Here is a 20,146-nt window from a genome sequence, read left to right on the forward strand (position 1 = left end):
CTGCCTCACTCTCAACCTGTAAACCTATTTGTCATGTTTAACAAGGTGTTGAATCGTTAACTTAACAAGACAGCCTGTAATTACTTGACACATTTGTAAAACTCAGGAATACTATTACCATAAACATGGTATATTACCATAAACAGCCAACACACGCAGGAGGGAACTGTTTCTAGGGTTGAGGGAAATGCAGAGGTGACTATATCACAGCGGAGTAGGGGGCTGTTATAGCAATGAGCAGAGGGTTATTTTATAGACCCCCTTTGTTCTGTTTTATTGCTCACATTGTCCCGGTGGAGCTGGGATGTGGAGGGAAGGCTGGATCATGGGAGGGTAACTATACTGCTCTATGCTGCCTTTATCAAATCCCCCAAACCAGCCAGTATTGTTTTTTGCACTGCTCATTTGCACTGTCCTTTCTAGTCCTTGCACCCTAATGTCATCTCCATCAGTGTTATGCATCACTGGCCAAAGCAAATCCCTAGTATGTGTAAATTACCTGGCAAATAAACAGATTCTGATTCTAATGTTGCCATGCTCTGTAGTGACCTGTGAGCATCTTTGACAAAAGCCGGCCTTCAGTAATACACCGCGTTCATGATGATTAGATTTATTAACACCAAATAACACCAAGTAACCTCAACAAACGTTCATTATGATTAGATTTATTAACACCAAATGACACCAAGTAACTTCAACACACAAATCCAAGCTAGGTTGGGATTTTCACTGTAGCCAAGCTGCTGTGCAGTGTGGTATATTCCTTGGCTGTCCTCTAGGGGGCAGACTGATACATCAAGACAGTATGCCCATTACATTGTGCACATAGATTGCACAAATAATTTGTGACCATTTTGAATTCATTCAGGTAGTGTCAGTGGTATTTTGAGTACACAAGCACCTTAAGGACAACTGACGACAATACCAGACATCATATTTGAATGTGTAGCTCACACGCATACACTGTGAACTACACGTTTCACATCCAGCCTTCGTAGAGCTGAGGCCTTGAGCCTCGCTCGAGAGCCAGAGAAGATTTACTTCCTGGCGTCCAGTGCTTCGCTCAACAGCTCCGAGGCCGCTTGATTTATGCCCCTGGCTGCTCCCTCTCCTGTGGAGCCACGCCCGGTCCACTCAGCCCAAACAGCACTCCAGATGAGTGATACCCCCACAGACCAGGGGACCAGTAGTAAAGTCAGGCCTGTGAGAGATGTGATAGCACACATGGGACCACAGGTTTGTAGTCCAAGGTAGAACATCCATAGAAGTGCATCTCGCTGAGAGGTAGGATGAACAGAGATTCATACGTTGTCAGATACTGGAGGGTGAACCAGGTCACTACTCCACAACACTTCTGACTTTCTAAGACATTTATTAAAGAAACCACAGGCACAAAACAGTCGTTTTATTCCTTAAGTTTATTGAACATTATGAAATAGGGAATGGCCCATTGCTGAAGATATGCCTAGATTTCTCAACCACGCTTTACTATGAAGTAGGAAACATTACAGAGCATGTTCGCCAGATATTTGAATGGTTCTGATAGAGGCCTCTGTGTGTTTCTGCATAACCCTGATAATATAACAACCTACCAAGTGCTTATTGTATGGCCAGGAGCATGTCTCCTTCTCCATCCTATGAATAGGTTCAATACAATACGCGGAATATTATAACATTTAAACAGACCATCTTTCCCCTTTCTAATTAAGAAAACAAGGCGATAAAGAGCTAAAAGGAAAGCCAACAGCATTTTTGGTTTTGTGGCAATTAAGGCAAGTATACATTTAGATTTGTCCTTCAACATGTACTGTACAAGGCACCCACATTTATCAAAGACATTCAATATGAGGCATTGCACAGGAATCGAAGAGAATTACAGTACAGTGGTATATATCCGGATTTAGATCTTTCATAAAAAGCTTCCTAGTCTTTCCATAGATATAAAATTATATCTGGTCAAATCTACAGTACGTAGTTCAAAAATAAAAGTCTGGTTGGTAGGGAAGGGTACATTTGACTTTGGCATACATACCGTAGTCAACAGTCATTTTTAACCTCATCACAACATCATCTTACTTTGACAAAATGGAATTTAAGGGGCATTTGACATGTATACAATATTCCTTGGCTTTTGATAATGCCAATAGGTGTGAATAAGATTTCTTAACCAACATTAACAGTAAGAGGTAAGCAAAATCAGCTAAGAACCAACATATATAAAGCTTTCAAGACGGGGTTAAAATAATGATACTGTGAAGGTAAACATCCTTCCAGTTCACCTTCAAACATGATTCACTGATTGTCTTCAATTAATCTTCCGCCCTGATTCACCCCATTTGTTCACTGAGCCACACAACCAATCCTGAGAGCTGCATCAAAGCTCTCATTCTGCTGGGAAAGTCAGTCACTAGCGTACGCCAGCTAGCGTTGACACTGTATTACAATCTACACCAGACAATGTTATACATGTATTGTGGAAATGAAGGTCAAGAAGGACAGAAGAGTTTTCAAACATTCCAAAAATGTAAAAATGAGTCGATGATTTGATAATGATGACGTTGTGGCTCTTGTGTGTGATGAGGAGAGATGGAGTGGCTCAGAGGAGGCAGCAGCTGAGCAGGGTGTGTGTGTGTGTGTGTGTGTGTGTGTGTGTGTGTGTGTGTTGGCTATACCAGGCTCCCTGGCCAGGACACCACAGTTAGTGTGACTTTATTCTTCTGCAGCTTGAGCATGGGGATGAGAGAGGAGTTGTTCATGCCCACGGTGGTGGCTCCGTTCACGGCCACTATCTCATCACCACACCTGTAGGGGCACGCGCGCACACACACACACACACACAGGCACACGCGCGCACACACACACACGCACACGCACACACACGCACACACACACACACACACGCGCACACACACACACACACGCACACACACGCACACACACACACGCACAGACACACACACGCGCACACACACACACGCACACAGCGCTGGTTAGCATGCGGCTCAGTCGATGAGTGGGCTGCAGATATGTCAAAGTCAAAGTGTTTGATTTATCAAATGCCCAGTATAACACAAGGTCATTCCCAACAATTACATTCTTGGGACAGGGCAAGCAACAGCTACGTAGCACGCATTACAAAACATGTTAGAGAGAGTCACAAATAAGGGCAATAATATAAAAAATATACAGTAGCCTATTTAAACAGCAGTAAAACACTAGCAGCAGTTCCAGAGCTGGTAAATAAGGAGAATATGTCAGTATCGCTCCTTCTTACGTGTGAATAGTTGTTTAAGTAGCAAACAAAGCGTGCTGATCTCCCCGCTACACCCACACCTGCTGTCCCTGCCATACACTGGCACTCACACAACCTACGCATGGGGCTTTTGGTCTGGCGTGAGCTCTCATAGTTCAAAACCGGGGACTCACTTGAGGCGTCCGTCGAAGTGGGCGGGTGTACCAGGCACGATGGTCTTGATGAAGAACGGCTGCTGCCCGTGGCTCTCCTCGTAGCCCCCCACGATGCTGAAGCCCCAGCTCTCACAGTTGGTCTTCAGCAGGACGATGTCTCGACACCAGTGCATGTGACTGCAGGGAGGGGGAGGGAAGAGCGTGTCATAAGATCCCCGATCACGGTCCAAACACACCCCCCCCTCGTTAGGAACACAGTCAAAACCGCGTCAGCGTGGTACGGCTCTTCCCTGAGCTCTCACTGCCAGGTACGACTGTTATACTACAGCATGTGCGTGTGAACTTTGCCGGGTGTCGGGTCTTGGAAACGGAGAGAGACTCGCGTGACCTCTGACCTGGGCAGGCCCAGCCAGCGCGTCCACAGCGGCGCCCAGCTGAGGTCGTCGTCTCGCTGGCCGTCCGGGGACTCGGGATCGTCCTTGCCGCCGCCGGCCTCGGCCTCGTCGTCGGGGTCGTCGGCCAGCGTCTGGATGACGCGCAGCACCACCTGGGCCTGGGCCGCCTGGCTCTTCAGCACCGACACCGCCTCGCTGTAGGTCAGCTGGGTTAGGTCCACGCCGTTGATGCTCAGCAGGATGTCGCCTGGGAAAACGGCGGACGCGCGACGCCGTGAGAAAAACGTGAAAAGGAAAAAGCTCCAGAAGCTTCAGGAAAGCTCTGCGAGTTAGAAAGAGAGCGGCACACAAATCCTTACATCCCTCCAGCACTTACAGCAATATATGAAATGGTAAATGTTAATAGTGTGGCTCGTTCATGGTGTTATGAGTTATGACTAACAGTCAACATAACTTTCAGGAAAGTCTATAGACCCATAGGCAGGTAAGTATAGGCATCTAAAAGTATAAGGGACTCTAGTTTATTCAGCATTTTCCAGTAACTTGCTGTTGAATGTTTTGTTTCAGAATGTGTTGCGTTTCAGAATGCGTTGTGTCCTATAATGTGTTACTATGACAGTTAACATAGTCGACCACCATTCAGGTAAAATACTTTTATTTAATTATTCATGTATTCTTGTATAATGTATTATGTTTATTATAATGTAGCATTATGCTATGTGTGTGCGCTTTGTAATATGTTCCTATGATATAGCTAACACAGTGCTTAACATTTCCAGGAGCTCAATCGTCTCGTTTTTTTCTTTTTTACAGTTCTCTATAGTACTATAAAGGGTCAAATGAGTGAACTGTTCCCTCTGAAAAATCAGTGTCAGGATTAGAGTGTGTGTGTGTATGTATGTATGTATGTACGTATATATATATATATATATATATATATATATATATATGTATGTATGTATCCCTTTTCTGTGTGTTGCCTCTCTGTATGAAAAGTGCTTTATACATATAAATAAATAAAAGCTGTGTTCCATATCTCTGTGTGTTTCTGTGGTTCAGAGTGAGCCTCCCAGCCATGCGGAGGCCCCTCCAGACCTGGTTCAGAGTGAGCCTCCCAGCCATGCGGACAGCCCTCCAGACCTGGTTCAGAGTGAGGGCCCCTCCAGGCCTGGTTCAGAGTGAGCCCCCCAGCCATGCGGAGGCCCCTCCAGGCCTGGTTCAGAGTGAGCCTCCCAGCCATGCGGACGGCCCCTCCAGACCCACCTGTTTTGATGGTGCCGTCCCTGTGCAGGCAGCCCACTGGCTGGACGCTGGTGATGTAGACGGGCAGGCGGCTCCGGCAGTCCCTCCCCCCCGCGATGGTGATGCCCAGCGAGAGGCGGGGCTCCTTCTTCAGGCTCACCGTCTTCTCCTGGCTGGAGAAACCTCCTGGAGGGTCCTGGACACACGCACGTGAAGTAGAAGAAATCTTTATTCGTCAAACGGCACACTCCCCGACACACGTGCAATGGGCGACGCACGGTAACGAACACATGCTCGCGCACTTGGGGTCGCCGATTAAATGTTGTCTGCGCTTAGCCCCGCACGCACGCACGCACGCACGCACGCACGCACGCACGCACGCACACACACACACACACACACACACACACTTGAGTTAACAGTGACAAGCTTCTTTTTTTTTTTTTAAGACCGGATGAACAGAAACCCCTTTCCATTTCTCTCTCTCTCTATAGGATCACTTCTCTGAGATCCCTCCTCCTTCCCGTTGTGGTCGTGTGGTTTCTGGCGTGCGCCGCTGCTGCCCATCATCTCAAACCTCCTCCATTTCCTCTCCTTAATTGTTTCCTCTTGTGAAGCCGCTTGTACAAACGAACGCGAGGCGTTTCAGATGCAGCCGAGAAATCCGAGCAGCGGTAATGTGTAAGGATCGACACTCGCCTCTCGTAGCGGAGGGCACGTGTGGAAATCCACAGCTCATAGCGGCTCCCTCAACTCTCCCTCTCGCTCTGGAGCCTGTGTGGGGGAGGGGTGTGGAGGTGGCAGGGAGAAGGGGAGGGGAGAGGGGGGCTCTTCCCTCCCCTGCAGGGGGGCCCATTCCCCCCCCCCCCCATCCCCCCCCCCCGAAAAGACTTGTTCTCTGCAGGCGAAAGCTAACTGTCACCAGCTTTGATCCTCTGCCACCCGGAGCAACAAACAAACAAACAAAACAAGACGCTGGCCCCACAGTGGCAGAGTGAGCATCACCCTGGTTCCTTTTGATCAGGCCACAGACACGGTCTTTTATCTCTGCTCCCGAGGGCCTTTCACCTCTAGCTGGGACTAGGGGGACCTGCCAGGCTGGGCCGGGGCTGAGGTGTGTGAGTGTGTGTGTGTGTGTGTGTGTGTGGAGGGTGGGGCACTGTGGTAGTGAGATGATTACTGCTACGTTATATAAACATTGACTTCCTATACATTTATACTCGACATACAGACACTACAAAGAACAAGGTACCTCTCCTCCACGGAGTTTGTAGAAGACAGTGAGAGATGTTCAGTGTGTGTTTAGTGTGTGTTTAGTGTGTGTTTAGTGTGTGTTTTTACCTTCATGTAGGTGGAGCGCCGTCTGAAGTACTGGGGGTCCGGAGCTCTCCTGGCCCCCCGGAGCGGGACCTCTCCTCCGCTGCTGCCCCCCCCCTCCTCCTGGGGCTCTGCATGCCTCATCACCACAAAGTTCACCCGCACCTCACTGGCCTGGACACACGCGCACAAACATACAAACACACACAAGCACACACAAACACACACACAGAGTTAACTAAACTCACTGGCCTGGACACACAAACACACACAAACACACAAACACACACACACACAGAGTTAACTAAACTCACTGGCCTGGACACACGCGCACAAACGCACAAACACAGAGTTAACTAAACTCACTGGCCTGGACACACAAACACACAAACACAGAGTTAACTAAACTCACTGGCCTGGACACACGCACACAAACACACAAACACAGAGTTAACTAAACTCACTGGCCTGGACACACAAACACAGAGTTAACTAAACTCACTGGCCTGGACACACAAACACAGAGTTAACTAAACTCACTGGCCTGGACACACAAACACAAACACACACAAACACACAGAGTTAACTAAACTCACTGGCCTGGACACACAAACACAAACACACACACACACACAGAGTTAACTAAACTCACTGGCCTGGACACACAAACACAGAGTTAACTAAACTCACTGGCCTGGACACACAAACACAGAGTTAACTAAACTCACTGGCCTGGACACACAAACACAAACACACACAAACACACAAACACACACACAGAGTTAACTAAACTCACTGGCCTGGACACACGCGCACAAACACAGAGTTAACTAAACTCACTGGCCTGGACACACAAACACACAAACACAGAGTTAACTAAACTCACTGGCCTGGACACACAAACACAGAGTTAACTAAACTCACTGGCCTGGACACACGCACACAAACACACACACACACACAGAGTTAACTAAACTCACTGGCCTGGACACACAAACACAGAGTTAACTAAACTCACTGGCCTGGACACACGCGCACAAACACAGAGTTAACTAAACTCACTGGCCTGGACACACAAACACACAAACACAGAGTTAACTAAACTCACTGGCCTGGACACACGCGCACAAACGCACAAACACAGAGTTAACTAAACTGCCAAGAACTGTGTTCAGAAAACAACAAGAAAATCCTAATCAAATATGTTCCTTTTCATGATTCGTTGTTCACTGACAAGTATAGCCCTATTTCCATAGGTTTTTCCAAGCAAATTAACGCCTAAATCGATGTAAATTAGAGGTATTAGAAGCCCCTAAACGGTTTTCCATTGACAAAACAATTCTAGTCAGTTAACTCAACGTCATAATGCACGGGGTTGATGCGCATTTAGGTAACTCGCTAGAACATTTTCCATCACCAATGTAGCCAATGGAATACAAATATTAATACAAATATTACCTATTAGGCACGCGCCAATCTATTGAGGTGAAGGTCTTTGGTATGCGTGAGATATAAATCATTTAGCGCAAACTCTATAGATCCATTCTGAACGTGCGTAACATTCTTATATCGCTCCAACCTTTTTCCATCACATGAATGTCCAATCAACTCTCTGTAACCCGCCCCTAGCGAGCGTATTAAATTAGCAGGTCAAACTCTGCGTTCAATCCATGTCATTCTTTTACCATCAATCATGTCGCAGTAACCTTTAGACGCGCATCTATTGTGAGCTAATTATCTTGCTAAATGAAAAAAGGGCTGATGTTAAGTCCGCGCTGATGTTAAGTCCGCGTGTGTTAAGTCCTCCTGGTCCGCGGGCCCGTACCTGTATGATCTGAGCGGCGCTCTCGGGCGTGCCGTGCCTCAGGTCGTGTCCGTTGATGGCGAGCACCTTGTCGTTGTTCCTCAGCTTCCCGTCTTTGGCCGCCAGCCCGCCGGTCAGCAGGTCCAGGATGAACACGCCCGACTCGTCCGACTTGCGGATGAGCTTGATGCCCAGCGGCTCCGAGCGCTCCCTCTTCACCAGGGTCACCTGGGTCACCGTGCCCGGGTTGTGGGCGGCGCCCGTCGCCGCCGTCCCGGGCGGGGAGGCGGCGGCGGGGGAGGAGTTGGAGTTGGAGGAGGAGGAGTTGGAGAGCGTGAGGTGCTCGGGGCGGGGGTGCCGGGGGTTGAAGCCCTTCTCCTGCATGACGGTGAGCCGGAGCAGGGAGCAGGGCCGGCGCAGCGCGGCGAGGGCCCTGGCGTGAGGGACGGACGCCAGACCCACGTCGTTCGCCTGGGAACAACAACACCACAGAGAAGACCAGGCGCTCACTGATACAGCTGCCCTCTGAGACTCTGAGACACACACACACACACACACACACACACACACACACACACACACACACACACACACACACACACACACACACACACACACACACACAGTATCGACAGCTGTGGGAAGTGGTCATTGAGGTGATGGAGAGTGAGATTAAAATACCATCCCTTACTCTTCCAGATATGTGCATGTCAGAAGATGGAGGCTCGACTGCTTCCTCTTCTATAGCTGGCCCCTTCATTGATTTGCTGACTCATGCATCTTGGCCTGATTGGCTTTTTTTGTAAAAATGCAGTTGCAATCAAAGAGATGTTTCTGTGTCAGTGTCAGTGTGTCTGTGAGCCACCTCTCTTTCCAAACCTCATCCCAGAAAAGCCTTTCTTAAAATGGATGCATTGATTCAGGTGGAAGAGCCAGATACAATTTCAAGAAATTGGGAGCGCAATCTCAGCTCCAGCAATGCAGATCTCCTTACAGCCACTGGCCATTCACAAAAGCAAAAAATGGGGGGTGGGGGGGGTACCGTTACTGAATCGGAGGCAGCCTATTGGGTAAGCGGTTTTAATTCTAATTTCCATGACTGTGATTGGCCAGCCTGGAGGAGGAGGGTTTAGGTAGCGTTCTGAGGCAGGGTTGGCAGAGCGGAGAGAAAACAGGTCTGTTAGCTCGGTTTACACCATGGTTTACACTGGCACCACATTCCAGGACAGCTAGAGGGAAGAAACACAAGGAGGGAGGGAGGGAGGGAGGGAAGGAGAGACAGGGAGAGAGAGAGAGAAAGAGAGGAAGACTGCGGGGAGAGAGAGAGAGAGAGAGAGGAAGACTGTGGGGAGAGAGAGAGAGAGAGAGAGGAAGACTGCGGGGAGAGAGAGAGAGAGAGAGAGAGGAAGACTGCGGGGAGAGAGAGAGAGAGAGAGAGAGAGAGAGAGAGAGAGAGAGAGGAAGACTGCGGGGAGAGAGAGAGAGAGAGAGAGAGAGAGACTGTGGGAAGAGGGGGGAGCTGAAGGCGCACCTTTGTGATATGTGCCTTCCAAGTCATCCTATCCTTCACCCTACATCTCCCTCAGGACAGCCAGCCTTCAATAAGAACCTTGTTCTCCTGTTGGGCCTGAACCGAACTAGGAACCATGTGAAATACCAGCACGTACACACAAGTTTAGGAAAAATCAACTGAGGAGTGATTGCATTTATTTGCAATGCAAAGGAGAGTGATACCAGACTCACAAACACAGAGTGGTATAATCTTATACAGGAGTATCAGTTCCTCAACACAATCCCTATCTGGATTTACGACCTTGAGGCCGCGACGTCCGCTTCCCTGGACTCATGAGTGCAGAACAGAGACAAGATATGTGAGGAAGATACATGCTGCATGATGTACCGTAGGTCAAGATAGACCATCAATCAATCAAAGCTTTATTTGTATAGCGCATTTCATACCCAGAGGCAACACAATGCGCTTTACAGAGAACAAGGGAGGTGGGCATACGACCCACTCTCTACATATTCCAGAGGGACCAGGTGCCTAAAGGCGTGATGTCATGTCTGGTAGGCCCTTGGGCATGGTTGTTCATGTCTGGTAGGCCCTTGGGCATGGTTGTTCATGTCTGGTAGGCCCTTGGGCATGGTTGTTCAAGGTGTTACACATCAGGGTTTTAATCCAGTCAGTGTGTCACGGACCCTCACCCTACTGTGAGTACAACACTACAACTCCAAAAGGTCATGGAGTCAAAAGAAGCTTCCGACAAGCTCTTCTTACAAGACAAAAGGAACGTTGTTCATACTATCTAATATTTGTTGTATAATAGGAACATTATGCCATTATGTTGTTGGGTCAAAAGAACCACATCACATGAATAAGAAGGGAGGATCTTCAAACAAACAAAGCATTGATCGGTCCTCACCTTTCTGGCTAAGTAGGACAACACCAGAAAGGTCACTAGGCTAGTCAGAATTAGCCTTTGTCCCACAGAGACAAGAGAACGGTTGAAGAAAAACAGCCAAATCATTTAGTCTGGAAGCTGTGAACCTTGGTCCTCTGGTTAGAGAGGGGGTCTGGAGACTGGTCAATCAGTGATGTGGTAGTTCACCTGTGGCCCGTGCGTGTTTGAGCCTACGCTCACAGCAGTGCTCAGCCCAGCCTTTTGCTATTGAGCAAAATACCCGTCAGTCCAGAATATCTGCTTCCCCGCCAACAAATACCCCTATTTACCGAGGGCCAGCAGAGCCCAAGGGACCAAGGGTGTGAAGGTGACACCACCGGGTAGAGTTAGGTGAAACCGCTACAATAGTGTCAACCCCAATTACAAGGCAGGTAATCCAGTGGAGTTGAGAGAATACATACATTACTGCTGCCAACAAAGGAGAAAGTGAGGGAGCAGAGATGAAGAGGGAATGGAATAAATGATTTCTGCCCTCCCTCCTTCCTCAATCACTGATCTGACAAGACTCGATAGGCAACAGCTGAGTAGAGAAGCATATGCTTACACCTATTCACACTTGCTAGATCGGAGACCACCTCAAGGATGAGAGGAAGGAAAGCTGCATTTCAGAGGCCTTGCAACATATGGGTCTCTGTGTCAGGCCTCTCCCTCACCTCTAGGATGTGGTCTCCTGGAGCCAGTCTGCCGTCACGGGCCGCCGGCGAATCACGGATGATCTCCTGGATGACGATGTTCCCCAGGGGCGTGTCCTTCCCGCCTACGATGCGTAGCCCCAGCTCCTCCTCCGGCTCGTCACGGAACATCTCCACCACGCTGGCCTCCGCCACCAGACTGGACCGCAGGGGGGCGGAGTCTGGGAGGGGGGGGGCGAGATCAGATATGAGGCTGGTTTGTGTATATGGAAGGCACGCACACACACACACACACACACACACACAAACACACACACACACATAAACATACATAAACACAAACAAACACATGGCGAGATGATGTTAAAGGACACTGACAGACAGATATGTAAACAACATATTAAACAAACCGAGATCAATTCAATGTGTGGTGTCAAAACAAACGTGCATGTTCCCGCCTACATAAAACAACCAGTTTAGCAAGGCGTTCTCGTCAAGCGCACAAGCACGTGCGAAGTCACAATAGCTGCGACCGGGTACGCGCATGTCCTGCCAGACCACATTTTTGTGAATCGACCGATCAACCAACCGACAGCGAGCTATAGAAAAAACCTATTCATTGAGCTGTACTCGTGATGATGACTCATGATTCCTGCGGTAACCACTGCCAGTTGCCAGGTAACAACATTATGATGGGATTTCCACGGCACCGGATTAAGACGCATGCTTCTATAACCGATTCAGACTTCCAACAGATCTTCGACAAATTTAAGAGTTGACACCTGGTCTTAACTGCTCAAGACGATGACTTGGCTATGATGAGTGTCTAGGAATCCTCCGCCCGCGGCTAAACGGTTGTCAGTTCGACTCCTCCGAGCCCCGACAGGCATCGCCCTGGCTGGAGAGGACGGCCACATCAAAGGGAGCTTTTGGTTTTCTCTAAAGTCAACACAGCTGACAAACTGTTTCCTCTCCCAGCCCTTCCCTGGGTGCTTGGACAAACTCCTCTCACCTCCTTTGCCAAGATCGACACTCTGACATTGGTTTGTCCACTCTGAGAAGCACACGGCTCGTTGTTCTTAGGGGGCTGCTCTCTCTAAAGAACGAGTGAGCCGAGTGAGCATTCCACAGCACCGCTATGCTATCTACTGTCCGTTTTGTCAAGTTCGCCCATATACAGCGCTGCAGAGACAGGCACTGAGTACTTTTTCCGTGCTAGTGACCTCACACCGCTTAATGGGTTGGGGGGAGGGGGGGGGGCGGAGCACAGGAAATGACATCGTACCGTCTTCGCTCTCCTCGTAGGCGGGGTTGATGAGCCCCGGCTCGGCCTGGCCCCTGGTGGGGGTGCGGGACAGCGTGGGCGGGGCGTGTTTTCCGTCGGCTCCGGGGTCCCCCTCGCCCCTGCTCCCCTTCAGCTCGTTCCAGGGGGGCCTCTTCTTCCTCTCGCCCTCCTCCCTCAGCCGCCTGAACACGGGACATCTGAGGAGGGGGAGAGGGAGGGAGGGAGGGAGGGAGGGGGACATGCACAGGACAGAACAGGAAGAGAGAGAGGGGGGGAGAGAGAGAGAGGGGGGGTGGAAACTAGGTTAACGTTCAACAGTTCCCCTGTTGAGACAGAGAGCGCAAATCTTGCCCGAGGGTTCGAACCCACGGCTGCTTTATATATACGATGACCGGCGGAAAAAAAACAGGAGGAGAGTCGATGCTCATTCATTTTTCAGTGAAAAGGCGGCGGGGGGTGGACGCACTTCTGCCTTTGGCAAGGCTTAATGAGGCTCATCCCCGACGCGTGGGGAACGAATGGATAGACTGACTAACTACAGAGGAGGGGGAGAGACGAGAGAAAGGAGAGAGAAGAGAGGGAGAGGAGAGAGGGAGGAGATGTGGAGGTAGTGGGGTAGGTTTGAGACAGAGTGAGGGGGAGAGACTCGAGAAGGAGAGGACGATGAGGAGGGGTGCTATGCAGATGAGTGGGACCGTTCTACTGCATTGCAGGGACTCTGTGGGGGGACAGATGAAGCCAGTCAGTCAGTGCCGGTGTGACGTTGCCGCTGCTGCCGTCGCTGTTCCTCCTGGCTGAACTTTGGCTCCCGTCTTGTTTACACTGGGCGGCTACAGCGGGACCAGAGCACACCGCGACAACCTTTACCCCGCTACGGACTGCGTCATCGCCAACGACCGCCCGGGTGATAAGCAAGCAACAGTCGGGCCACGTGAGTGGAAGGGAACCGCTATCACTCAGCACCAAACTGACACACTGCTTCACGTGGTTAGCCGTGTGACTGGGCAGTTCAAACGATCCTTGGCTTCAGATTAGGCTCAGAAGCAGCAGACGTGCACGAGATAAGATGAACGTATCACTTCGTCGAGGAATTCTCCAGCCATATACCGCCAATCTCCTCCTGTGACCCCTCTCTCTCTCTCTCCTCCTCCCCGGTCTCTCCTCCATCCCCGGCCCCCCCCTCCTCCGGTACAGCCCCCCCAGGTCCCGCCCCGCCCCTCCTACCTGTTGTGCAGGTGCGGCTGCAGCTCACACCGCTGCATAGTCTGCTGGCACTCGGCGCGGTGCGGGCAGAGCACGGTCAGCTTGTCCAGCAGGTTCCTGACCAGCAGGCTGGAGGGCCGGCACTGGTGCAGCTGCAGCCGCTGGCGGTCCACGGGGCAGAAGTCCTGCTCCCGCAGGAAGCTGCTGAGGCACTGGGAGCAGTAGGTGTGTCCGCAGGGCGTGTCGACGGGCCGCAGCAGCGGCTGCAGGCAGATGTGGCACACCAGCTCGTCGTCCACCTCGTCCTGGTACTCGTAGAGGTGGCCCTCCTGGCCCTCGTGGTGCTGGCCGCACTCCTTGCACACCTTGGCCCACGTCAGGCCGACGCCGACGCCGGCCACCTTGGGCTCCATCATGGCCGCCCGATGCGGGACCCGAGCCCGCGACCTCCTGTGTTCCGAGGGGGGGAGATCTGGGGGCTGTGCGCGCTCGCACTGTCCTCCTCTCTGGTCTCCCCGAGAGGACGCTGTTTAGTTGATATCAGAAGGAGCGTACATCCTGAGCTGAATCGAACGGCGAGGTTGAAACGGCGATCCACCGTCCGCCTGCGGCTCCTCAGGTCTTCATTCTGGGGCTTCTGGGAGAGGAACAGAAAGGTCTGGTGTTAGAGCTGGTCTGTTTCTACTCTGCCCGCTGGCTCGACAGGAAATGACACAAATCCACAGAGCCTCAACACTAGGGAAGCGGGCTGCAGCTGTTTCCTCTCAACGAGTTTCCTGAGGGACAAAGGGAATTCTCCTCTCGACTACACGTCAGTGTGTGCTTCATTAAAAGGGTAAACTCCATGAAATGAGGTTAAAACGAGGAAAAAAAGGGAGAAAAGTCAAAAACCCCCCCGCTAAAGAGAAGGAACAAAGGCATGGCACTAGGAGAGACTGAGACCTCTGAACGAACTGGGCAGAAATGCAATCCCCACCACTAATGACCCTCTCGCCCCCCAATCAGCAGCGCGCGGTGCCCCCTAATCTCCACTAATTCCCTCTCACAGGGGGAGAGAACATCTGATTATCAATGCATTCTTTCACAGACCTTCGGTCACTCACACGACACACGAGCACATGAATAAGAGCCAGATAGATATTTCAGTTTACAGCCGCGTCCGTCTAGCATCCGACACGTCAACTTCACAGACAACAACAACAACAACAGCAGCACAAGGGTACCGCGCGCGTCGAGGAAAGTGCAGCGATGTAGGCGCGCGACCACGTATACAGCACTTACTCACCGTGGCTACGGAGGGAACGAGCCGACGCTGGGAACGGGTTCAGGAGCTGTCTGTTTAGATGCCACACCGTTCCTCCGTTGTCACATGATACAAGCCTCACTAGTGCTACAAACACAACGAGCATCGTCCCAGAACTACCCTCTGACCCCCCACCCCGCCACTCGCGTCCAGGGGTCATCCAGGGGTCAGCGCAGGCACAAGAGCCCGCCGCTCCATCCGCTAGGTTAGCAGCCTAGCTTCTGCTCCACCCACCTGAGAAGCGCCCCGGCTGCCACCGCGTGCAAACGGGAAACTCTAAACCCCACCGCTGCGCTGGCTGGCTGTAGCCCCGCTGAAACCAGAGCCCTACCTCTCCAGCACGCAGTCGGTGTGTGTGTGTGTGTGTCTGCGTGGATGTGTCTATGTACGCGTGTGAATGTATGCGCGCGCGCGCGCGTGCACCCGCTGCACCGACAGAGGGGGAGTGGTGTGATCGGCACAGGGCAGCCAGGCTGAGAGGAGGGGAGGAGAGCAGAAGCGTTCAGCCTGGCTCCGTCGGTTTCTGGGGAGAGGGAGGATGTGTGTGTGTGTGTATGTGTGTGTGTGTGTGTGTGTGTGAGGGGGGGGGGGGCTCAGACTGCTGATGTCGCACTAGCGCAGGCAAAACATTCTCAGAGGCCAAACGTTGGACTGGCCGATTACAGAGACTGAATGTGCACACACGCGCACGCGCACACGCACACACACACACACACCCACACCCACACACAGATTCAGGTGCACGTGCACTCCAAAAACACAAAACACACACCCACACACACACACACACACATTCAGGTGCACGTGCACTCCAAAAACACAAAACACACACATCCACATACAACGCCTGAGGTCAAACAGGACATCTCTCTTTCTCTTTCTGGCTTCCTCTCTCTCTCTCTCTCTCACCACGTTTCTTTCTCTCTGCTCCAGCGATACCTCGTGTGTAATGGATAGGGAGTCATGGATCCCGAGGCTCGGTGAAGGAAGCACTCAGGAAAAACCCCGGCTGTGGAGATCCATACAACCTTCACACTGGAACAAAAATGGGATCGCCTATGGGCTCCTCAATGGATATTCTGAATATAATCCCAACAAATGTGAGCTGCCTGGGGGGGATGGAATATTCTGTTATGATACAGCCATAAGTCCTTCTTTTTTCGTATAGTAACAGGCTATATTCAACGGGCTTTACGTGGCAACAAACGTGTCACATTCCTGTTGTTCAACGTGGATAACTGGAAAGACTGCGGCTTCCAGCGGGTCTGGCAGACATCGAGGGGTTCATTAGGGATGCAGCTGGTGTCTTGTTCGAGGCAGCGGGCAGCTGAGAGAGAGAGAGAGAGAGAGAGAGAGATAGAGAGAGAGAGAGAGAGAGAAAGAGAGAGAGAGAGAGCTAGAGAGAGAGAGAGAGAGAGAGAGAGAGAGAGAAAGAGAGCTAGAGAGAGAGAGAGAGAGAGAGAGAGAGGTGGGACGGGCCAGGCAGTGACCCTGGTAGTGATGGATGGCCGCTGGCCCCCTCGGCCTCTCCTCCGGACGGGGAGCGCGGGACCCTCTCACATCCCAGGCACGGGCTGCCAATGTGTCAATGTCCGCTCTTCCAACCACTCCCCCACCCATACTAATGTACAGCTTCACAGCGCTGCTCCTCAAGGATACACCGACACGCTGCTGTTGACTCGGGGCCAAGGCCAGACTCGTCATCGCGCGGCATTAGCTGATCAATTCCCCTGCCGTTATGCATTTGCATATCATACATTTTCGTGGGCTCTTCTTCTGCCTTTAGAGGGAAACTAGGCTTAGAATAGGAGCCTCAGAGGCTTTCATAGTACTAAAACGCCACACAGAGTCAAAGCTTCAAAGGCAGTCATGCTGTATATGCCGTAAATGCATTGGATTACAGCTTTCCATTGAAGTTGTAACCCAGCTAATAACCATGCCAGAGGCTGTAAAGGTGACCTTAATGGGAGCTTTATCCAAATGCCTCAGTGATCATGTGACATTCTTAGCTTTCTTGGGAAATGTCTGGACCTCTAAAAAGAAAAAAGAAGTCCTCTGAGAGAAGCATGGCGATCTCTAGGCGAGCTCCTCAGCCAAGCGTGACTGCCAGTTCCTCAGACACAGCAGACGTGGGCTGGGTAGGAGTCACATGTTCTGCCACACCTTTTGCAGAGTGAACACAGGTGAAGCCACAGAGCAGGTGGAGAGACATTCCCCTGGGTGTGGAGAGCAGGGCTAGGGTTAGATAAACCACAGCTAGGGGTGCGTCATGTCTGGCTGGCTGGCCGGCCGTCACTCCCCTGCCAGGACTAACAGTTCAAGTAAAAACAGATATGCTAGCCTTCAGAGACAACTGCTAAAACGGTCAACTCACCCACCGAAAGAGTTCACCCCCCCCCTCCCCACCACCACCACCACCATCCGCCCCCTCTGCCTGACTGTTGCACTAGCCGTGTTGGATTCCTGTGCATGGTACCACCACGATCATTGCTACAAAAACACAACCAGGCTGAACCACCCACACAGGGGGGGTTCCTAATCCCCCCCAGTGTTCGGCAGCAGACTACTGTCTCTGCATACCAAACTGGACTGAAACGGCAGCCTGGACATACATACTCTCAACCAGGAATCCCCACCACCTGATGTATGGCTCGCTGTTCAATAGGACGAGTACAAAGTATTTCACTCATTAAACAATAAGGCTCTGTCCATTTGTCACGGCAAAGGCTGTCCTCTAAACCAATTTACTGTATCTCAACCCTTAGAGACCTATATAACCACGATGGTTCACTTTTATTTAGGTTGCAGTGAGGAAACATGACACTGGAGAGAAACTGGGAGACTGGGCTTTGGGCACTACCACCTCCAAACCAAAACACTGCCTGAACTTACTAGGAAAAACAACAAACATGTTGACATGAGCATATAGACTAGACTGCACTGAGTCAGACATGTGGGCATGCTATGAACAATAACTTACTAATGTATAACAGCCCCCCCGCCCCACCATTACATTCTAATTCAACTTCATATGTATGCATTTAAATCAAAATTAGTCTTCTTGAAATGCCTGACACCAAGAAAGACACATTCACACTCACAGTAAAGAAAAGAGGCCATCATTGAAGGCTGCTTGTTCTGACACCATAAATAATTCACTGTCCCCACTGACAGCTTGTGGCAAGGTTAACAACCAAGCAGACCTCCCCCCCATTCTACATTCATGCTTACATGTGGCAAATCCATTAAGACTTGACATTTCAGGACGTGTATGCGGACTGGAACTCATTCTGAACAAGTAGCCTACACTGGTAAACAGAAACTTGTTCCATGGCTCTTGGGCTACCGCTCTCACCTTTACACTCAACCTGACTAACCTCTAATTGGGTGACGCTCTCTTCATCGAAATACGCTTAAAACATCCATATCAAATGCGGTAACAAATGAAAAATATTACCAGTTAGCTATGTTTTGGCGAGAGTTGAGTAGGCTAGAATAGTATTGACTGTAGGCTATTCCGAGACCGAAACTCATCTTACCTGTGAAGGATTTTCCCGGAAGTAGCCTAATAAAACAAAGAGCGCACTTGTTTTACTAAGAGAGAGGGATACATCCAGACAATAAACTATCAACTAGCGAGGAAACATTCATTATCTTTCATGCTCACACACTACATTACCGCTTCGTGGAATATCTGTTCAATAATTTGTCGTAAGGTTGCCGCTTCAGGTGTTGAGTCATAGCCTACTGAACATTCAGTATCGAGCAACACACCAGAAGGATCTGACGCATATAGGAAGTCCGCAGGTAGCTTGAGAGCAGGTAACAGAGCAGGTAACAGAGCAGGTAACAGAGCAGGTAACAGAGCAGTAACAGAGCAGGTAACAGAGCAGGTAACAGAGCAGGTAACAGAGCAGTAACAGAGCAGTAACAGAGCAGGTAACAGAGCAGGTAACAGAGCAGGTAACAGAGCAGTAACAGAGCAGGTAACAGAGCAGATAACAGAGCAGGTAACAGCAGGTAACAGAGCAGGTAACAGCAGGTAACAGAGCAGGTAACAGAGCAGGTAACAGAGCAGGTAACTCCACGTGCAGCTATTGAAATACTCGCTTCCAGACCGCGGTGTTTATTCCAGTGGTGCTTTTATCATTTCTATTGTTATTATTTATTATATAGTTATTATTCTATTCTAACTGTCTGTCCTTACATTTCCTCTTTGTTGAACGAGATTGTGGATGTGCTAGTCTGTGATGATTTACAGACTACTCCGGTAGGTCTACGTAGGCTAGGGAACCCATAATCAAAATTGAGAATCTGTAACAATTAAAACTTAAATCAACACTCATCACTAATATGATGTGTTCAATTTATGATATCCTACTATCTTTCAATTGTTCTTTCATGCAGCCTATCAAACTCCTTGGATTAGGAAAGCCATTTTACACTGTGTTTTAAGATGTTATCTCCTATAAGTCTCCCGAACTAGATTTATGACCCAAGAATCACACTGAATGCAAAGGAGCTGCCTGAATGATGCCCAATAAAGTAACAATACTTGCTTTGGGACCCTGCCAGTTAAAAGGCTTTTGACACATGAACAGTGTTGGCTTCAGACCCCCAGCAGGACGGAGGGGAAGTGACTGCCATAAAACCTCTCTGTTCAGGCCTGTTCCTTCTGTGATTTACAGATCCACCAAGGAAACCTAAATACAAAGACTTGCTCAGAGACATGTGCTTTACTTGATGAAATAGCCCAGTTTAACACATATTTCTATTAAAAAAATGTGTGTACATTTCAAACCTAAGGTGACTGATCAGTTCAGTAACTTATCACCATTTACCATGCAACCATTTTCCTTCTATTATATAATTTGTACTTTTCCCAGTTAATGTAGGTAGACTAAACAAAAATATTATTTTGAGTCCTGTGAGATAATATATTGAAATGAAAGTGAGTCTTTATGCGCCCCATGGCAACATTGTTTGAAGGAAAAACATTGATGAACTATAAATGGTGCTTGGAGAGCACAGACCTCCGCCCATGGAGTATTTCGTTAGAGATGTGACCGATCCAGTATCAGGATCGGGCTCTGAT

The 20,146-nt window shown here is 50.0% G+C and overlaps 1 protein-coding gene across 3 annotated transcripts; it reads right to left on the minus strand.

Moving 5' to 3' along the window:
• Window positions 1-1,450: 1,450 nt before the first annotated feature.
• lnx2b (ligand of numb-protein X 2b) lies at window positions 1,451-18,791 on the minus strand. 3 transcript variants are annotated; one of them, XM_084449067.1, is made up of 11 exons: window positions 18,721-18,791; window positions 18,591-18,616; window positions 13,770-14,385; window positions 12,546-12,742; window positions 11,282-11,481; window positions 8,188-8,637; window positions 6,387-6,536; window positions 5,067-5,241; window positions 3,804-4,050; window positions 3,427-3,585; window positions 1,451-2,802 (listed from the first exon to the last, which is right to left on the minus strand). In XM_084449067.1, the coding sequence occupies exons 3-11, from the start codon at window positions 14,162-14,164 to the stop codon at window positions 2,667-2,669; spliced, it is 2,109 nt and encodes a 702-aa protein (XP_084305193.1). In that variant the 5' UTR covers window positions 14,165-14,385; window positions 18,591-18,616; window positions 18,721-18,791; the 3' UTR covers window positions 1,451-2,666. The 3 variants fall into 3 exon arrangements, with proteins under 3 accessions (XP_084305193.1, XP_084305194.1, XP_084305192.1); XM_084449068.1 differs by having other exon boundaries at window positions 18,731-18,762; XM_084449066.1 differs by lacking the exons at window positions 18,591-18,616; window positions 18,721-18,791 and adding an exon at window positions 15,034-15,370.
• Between the last annotated feature and the right edge of the window lie 1,355 nt (window positions 18,792-20,146).

This window comes from Borostomias antarcticus, assembly GCF_949987555.1.
Source record: "Borostomias antarcticus genome assembly, chromosome: 14".
Classification (NCBI taxonomy): Eukaryota; Metazoa; Chordata; class Actinopteri; order Stomiiformes; family Stomiidae; genus Borostomias; species Borostomias antarcticus.

Excerpts from the sequence above, each read along its gene's own strand:
- lnx2b (XM_084449067.1), bottom strand. The coding sequence starts at position 14,164 with ATGATGGAGCCCAAGGTGGCCGGCGTCGGCGTCGGCCTGACGTGGGCC. Across the intron at positions 11,482-12,545 it reads CTACGAGGAGAGCGAAGACG|ACTCCGCCCCCCTGCGGTCC; the intron begins GTACGATGTCAT and ends CCCCCCTCCCAG. Across the intron at positions 3,586-3,803 it reads CGCTGGCTGGGCCTGCCCAG|TCACATGCACTGGTGTCGAG; the intron begins GTCAGAGGTCAC and ends CCCTCCCTGCAG.